The sequence below is a fragment of the Papaver somniferum genome, unplaced genomic scaffold, assembly GCF_003573695.1.
Source record: "Papaver somniferum cultivar HN1 unplaced genomic scaffold, ASM357369v1 unplaced-scaffold_7, whole genome shotgun sequence".
Lineage (NCBI taxonomy): Eukaryota > Viridiplantae > Streptophyta > Magnoliopsida > Ranunculales > Papaveraceae > Papaver > Papaver somniferum.
Genome location: NW_020649859.1, coordinates 337,055 through 343,439, shown reverse-complemented (window position 1 = coordinate 343,439; position 6,385 = coordinate 337,055). Strand labels below are relative to the sequence as shown.

General features: G+C 35.3%; 2 protein-coding genes across 4 annotated transcripts; both read right to left on the bottom strand.

The window, feature by feature from the left end:
* Window positions 1-513: 513 nt before the first annotated feature.
* Window positions 514-1,529, bottom strand: LOC113343882. The gene is made up of 2 exons (XM_026587981.1): window positions 926-1,529; window positions 514-842 (listed from the first exon to the last, which is right to left on the bottom strand). The coding sequence occupies exons 1-2, from the start codon at window positions 1,527-1,529 to the stop codon at window positions 514-516; spliced, it is 933 nt and encodes a 310-aa protein (XP_026443766.1).
* Window positions 1,530-3,305: 1,776 nt separating this feature from the next.
* LOC113343852 (UPF0481 protein At3g47200-like) lies at window positions 3,306-5,241 on the bottom strand. Of its 3 annotated transcripts, none has more exons than XM_026587960.1 (3): window positions 5,017-5,241; window positions 4,177-4,828; window positions 3,306-4,022 (listed from the first exon to the last, which is right to left on the bottom strand). In XM_026587960.1, the coding sequence occupies exons 2-3, from the start codon at window positions 4,825-4,827 to the stop codon at window positions 3,312-3,314; spliced, it is 1,362 nt and encodes a 453-aa protein (XP_026443745.1). In that variant the 5' UTR covers window position 4,828; window positions 5,017-5,241; the 3' UTR covers window positions 3,306-3,311. The 3 variants fall into 3 exon arrangements, with proteins under 3 accessions (XP_026443745.1, XP_026443747.1, XP_026443746.1); XM_026587962.1 differs by having other exon boundaries at window positions 4,177-4,819; XM_026587961.1 differs by lacking the exon at window positions 5,017-5,241 and having other exon boundaries at window positions 4,177-4,970.
* Window positions 5,242-6,385: the final 1,144 nt, after the last annotated feature.

Genomic DNA, 6,385 nt, shown 5'->3' with positions numbered 1-6,385 from the left:
TTGGTGCATAACTTTAAGAAGAAAAGTCCAACTTACAAAATCATAAGCCTGTGATATGTCCAGTTTCAAAGCCACATTACCGCCTCTTCTCTTTTTCCTCATTTCATTTGCCATCTCTGAAGCTAGAAGTATTTGTTCTTGAATGCTTCTTCCTTTAACATAAGCATCCTGTGGAGATGAAATTAACTTCTCCATGAGTCCATTCATTCTGACAGAAATTATCTTTGTGAAAATTTTGAATAATACATTACTCAATCCAATTGGTCTATATTGACTTGCTTTCTTAGCACCTGCACATTTAGGAATGAGGGTTAAGAAATTTGAATTCAGGCCTTTGGGGATAAATCTTCTTATCCAACAAAATTCTATGGCATCTTTTAAATCCAATTGAATTATATCCCAGAAACTTTTATAAAAGGATCCAGGAAATCCATCTGGACCAGGGGAACTATCTGAGTCCATTTCAAAAACAATTTTCTTGATTTCTTAATTGGTGGGAATGGAGTCCAACATTTATTGGTCTTCATATGTAATAACTGAAGGAATAACATCAAGCAATTCTTCAGAAACATCAACATCTTGAGCTTCAAATTTGTGTTGAAAATGCTTGACTAAAGTATCTGCAATTTGAGATTGATCACTAATAATATTTCCATTTGCATCTTCTAGTTCACTAGTTGTATTTCTTGCTTGTCTAATCTTCATTCTAGCATGGAAGTATGCAGTGTTTGCAAAACCATCTTTAATCCATTTTGCTCTTGATTTAAGTCTCATAAGAGTATTTGCTTGAACTTCTCTTGTTGCATGTTCATTTTGAGCTGCTACTAATTTGGCTAAAAGATCTTCATTTAAGGGATTTTGATCAGATAACCCATTGCTTTTTGAACTTTCTCTTCTGCCTCTTTAATTTTTGTATTAATGTTACCAAATATACTCCAATTCCACTCACTTAAGAACTTTTTTAACTTTTTTAGCTTCTGCATGAAAATAAAAGATGGATCTCCAATAATATTCTCATTCCATACTTTCTTCACTTCACTTAAGAATGATGGATGATCAATCCACATTTTCTGAAATTTCCAGGGAACATTCTTTGGTCTGGGTATGCTTGCACAACCACATAATAAAGGAGCATGATCTGAAACTATCCTCAATCCAACCTTATATCCCCAATCACCATACTTATGTAACCATAAAGAATTGAAAACAACTCTATCTAGAACACATAGGATTCTTTTTGTTCCTTGTTGACAATTGGACCAAGTGTATTGCTGACCTGTGCTAGGAGCTTGAATTAAGTTACATTCATTAAGGCAATGAAAAAAATCCATCATTGAAATTCTGTTAGGAGCTTTACCACCAAATTTCTCTTCAGGAGAAATTATAGCATTGAAATCACCTAAAACAACCCATGGTTTTTGTATCTGACTAATGATTTCCATCTCTGACCAAAGAAACTTTCTTTGACTCTTTTTAACATGAGCATGAACACCAGAAACTAATACTTCACCAATACTGACAGTTACCATTTGGCTAGACATTGAAATAACTTGAGGAGTAGATAAAGAAGCATTCCAGAATAACCATAAATTACCTTTTGTAGATGAGGTTGAATTATGTATCACCATACTTTTCATTAATTGACTGCAAAAAGAAGAACTACAAGAAATTTTTGGTTATGCAACCCAAACTAGAGATGGGTTAAATTGATTCACCAAAGACCTTAATTTATTCTGAGCCCTAGGTCTTATTAGGCCCCGAATATTCCAATATATGATTTTCATCTTGGTGGTGGAGGATTTTTGGTACCTCCCTTACCATGATTTTGCCTGAGATTATGTTTCTTATTTGTAAACAATTGGATTACCACCTTTAGCTACACCTGGATAATGTTGAGAAGTGGAAGAAGTAGAAGTAGGATTAATGACTTGCTTTTCAACCACTTTTGACCATGAAGTAACCTTAACAGTTTCATCAGAGACTGTCCCTGTCTTTCCATCTACAAATTTGATTTGAGGAGTTTCTACAACATCAGCTGTCTTATCTTCATTAACCACAATATCTTCAAGAATATTTTCTTGAACACATTCAAGAGGACTGAATCTCCCAGTAGTAGCAGTGTGAATAATTTGATGAACTGGAACTGTTGGAGTAGCATGAATTGTATGGATGACAGAGTCTTCATTGTCATCTGCTGATGTATCACAAATATCAAAGGACAATGACCTAGTGACACTTGCTGAAGATAAAGCATTCAAATTGTTTGTTGAACTTGATTTAGGCTGTTGAAGAATTTCTGAGGAACTCTTAGGCTGTTGTGGAGTAATTATGTTTTCTGAATTAGTTTCATTCCTTTTTTCTTTTTTCAACTCTACATTCTGTGATAAAGTGACCTACCATTTTGCAGCTGCTGCAGTATTTTGGACAATCTGGAATGGAAACCTCTTGAAAAAAAAACCCCATATTTAGTCCCAATCCATACTTTGTTTGGAACTGAAGAAGCAAAATCTACCTCAACCAAGACATTTGCATAATATCCAACATCACATTTAGTTGTTGCCCCATCAATTTTAATTGGAGTTCCTATTTCTTTACAAATTTTGAACAGAACTGATTCACTCCAGAATTCAAGACCTAAACCTGGAAATCTCACCCAAACAAAAGCCTTAGAAGTTCTTTGACTGGTAGGTCGAAAATTATACACCCAATTTCTAACCTTCAAAATTTGATCTGTAACTTCCCATACTTGAGATTTGATGTAGTTACGGTCTGTAACATTATCCAATTTGATGGTAAAGAAACCTCTACCTAATGGAATTAATTTACATTCCCCAATTAATTTCTATTGATTTCTAAGAATTATTGCAGCATCAACGAATTTGATCTTCTGTAAATTTAATCTACCAATTAAAGAAAAACGCCATGGATCTATGCTTTTCTCAAATAGTTCATCAGGTAATTCAGTCGAAGGAATTTTCATTCCTTCTACTGAAAAAATATTATCAGTCTCAGATTTCGTTTTAGATCCCATTTTACGAAGTAAAACACCTGAGTTAAAACCAATTAATTCCAGAAAACATGATGAATGATGTAAGATTCAATAAAATCACCTAAAATTAATGCTTTGTTGAACAAAATCACCTGAAATTAATACTTTCAGCTCTCTAGCTCAAACTTGAATTAGCTTCAACTATTTGCTGTATTTTTTCTTCGCCTCTATTTTTTTTTCTCAAACATCACACTAGCTAGTTCTTACAATGCGCTCCCTCGTAATCACAATTAATAAATACGGAAACCAGCCAAAATACACGCTAATGTTTTTGTTTTTTATACGACAAGATTGCATACGCAGCCTGAATGCCAGCGAGTGTCAAAAGAGCGATTGCGGCAATTAAAGATAATCCAGACCATGGAGTTCTAAAATGTGTCTGCCGGAGGTTCAATAACCAAATATACAATACTTTCTTCAACCTGATAGTTTTCCTTTGGCAAAACTCATTCAGGTCTTTGAGAACCGATCTGTGTTTAGTTCTCACATCATCCGGAACAGTGATGCCATTGACAATTTCCTGTATAACATCCACAACAGCCTCATGGTTACTTAGTTCATTAACTATGATTTCATAGCGTTGGAGCACTCTAACGTCCTTGGCCGACTGTACAAGAACGCCCAAGAGATGAGCGTAAATGGCAAGTTCTGCTGTTTTTGATGCTGACCATGTAAGAGTCCGCGCAACCATATTGAGATAAGTTGTTACTGTGCGTTCGTTGATGATAATAGATGGAAGGGTGAAGATTCCAGTTTCTTTATCGAAGCCCATATCCTTGTAGGAAGCACTCTTTTTGAACTGCACGTTAGACTGGTAAAGCTTCAAAGCACACCTCACTTTTACATCAGGCTTCCTATTCTTCTTACCCACTTCTAGTAATCCCACAATATGCGTGTCAAGAATGTGATGGCCTGGCTCTTTCACGCCAATCCAAATCCATTGAGAGATGACATTTGAGACCGCATTCACCCCCTACGTATATATAACAAACACATACGTTAATAAAATTCAAATATTCGTTCTAAAGCTCGTAACCACATTAATTATTTATTATGGATCAGAGATATTAAAATTTAACAAACAAGAGCATCATTAGTAACATTTTAAATTATAATTTCTGACATACCGGTTCGATTTCCATTCTACAATTCCATAATGTTTCAACTGCAAGGTAAGGTATTTGATTCTCAACCATCAGCAAATCTTGCATCACAGCATCATAGTATATCGCATGCCCATGTTCACTAAAAATGGGATGAGCAGTTGAGTAAGGCTTATGAAATTTATAAGGACCAGATAAGATTTCAATGAGGAAACATCCATCAAGAATCATGAGCTCGACGAATGCATCATCATTCCATTTATGGCTGTCCAGATCCACATAGAACATCTTCAATGTTTCCATCACTTTTTTCATTTCATCCTCAAAGTGTTTGAGTGTCAGTTTAGATGCCTTGACAAGGTTATCTCGCGCTGTCTGCTTGTGGTTCTCCATTGGCACAAGATGAAGTTTACCATGGTGATACGGACCGATCGACACCACTTTTGGCTCGTAAGCTGCTAAGTTTCTCACCCTCATGTGAGTTGGGACTTTGGAGATTCTTGAATTCTCTGGTGGATTTTCTATATCGTAAAGCCCTTCTTTGGAAATTCCTGAACTCTCTGGCGGATTTTCTGGATCGTAATGCTTTTCTTTCTCATGTTCGATGAGCGGCGCTTTTCCTTTGCTTTTATCAGCCTCTGTGCTGTTCATTTCTATCTCCCTGTACCTGCTCATGCTGTTAATTAAAAAGGAAAAATAACACACTATGACGTACTACATATATAGATATCTACAAAAGAAACATGTTCATGTTATAATTTTTCTCCATGATTATCAACAAAGAAACATGTTCATGACGACTTGAAGGTAAACATGAAACTAACTCCCTACGTTTATAGTGTGGCCGAGAGAAATATATAGTACCTTTAATTCTTTCAAATAGCTATATGTTTCCTCTATGAAGCAGTGACCACGAGATTGTCTTTCTCCAGAGTTCATTTGTTCTTCATATAAACTTATATTCTTTACACAGGAAATTAATCACCGAAATTGCTGAGAAACCACCCCTTAAAAAATGGACTAAAATACAGTACAGTTATAACAATATCAACAATAATGATGCAGAGAAAGGAATGAGTAGTCCAAAATATTCAGGCAGGTGATTCCATGTTCAAATTCAACTAACACTGAACTTAAGTAGTTAAGTTTATCTAGTCGGACATATATACACAGCCTAATAAGCCAAGTGCTCGCTTCTTAATTTAATTTGATCTAGACATCGTATAGCTATATTTTATGTCGTTAACCAAAAGTATAACAAAAGGAACTTGATAGGAAGGAAAAGATACATCAGATGTAGATGTAAAGAATAAACAACTCTACCGGAGATAGGAACACCCATTTGTTGCAACTACTTGCAAGCAGAAACTGCTAGGAGTAGGTATATAGTAGAAACACATCCCCAGTATCCCTCTCGATCTGAGGTAAACAACTAAATAGTATCACTTTTTGATTTGGAATCGAGGAAATTATTCTCATGCCTCTAGAAAAACAAAGACTTGAGGACAAAACCTATTTAGGTTTTGCTATCATTACCCAATAAACTTACTAGAAAGTTACAACGTTCGTAGCCAAACACCAAAAAGAACCGCCAAAACAAAATAAACTCACTACAAAGTTACCACATTCGTAGCCAGACGCCAAAAAGAACCGTTCGATCCCGCATTCTAGTGGGGCCCGGCATCCTAGGACCAGTTAGTAAATTCTTATACTCGTATAATTCGCGAATTCGTCCGTACAACCGAATCCGTACGTGTTGGCCGTATATTTGGAACCCAACTTAGATTCGCGAATTTCCAGCATAAAACGAATTATACATGTATTTACGAATTGCCGAATCATACCGTCCGTATAATACTTTGTCACATCATCACTAAATTATCATTCTTTATTATATTTTTGATTTTTTAAATTTTACATACACCAATCTGATTCCAACACCACCAACGTACATGTTACTTGGTGATTGTAATGCACATATTACATGTATAATTCATGTCATTTATTCAATTATTGTATCTAGAGAGAGATTATATTAAAAATAATTTTTTAACATGTTAATATGTGCCTAGTTTTCAATGCCGAATTCATATGTCTAAAACGAATTACACACGTATGTATACCGTTATGTATTACTGCCTAATCACGAACCGTTGACCGGATTTTTTACACAATTTGAACTTTATGAATCCATATAATACTTGTATGTATGTCGTTCCGAACATTTCCCGAA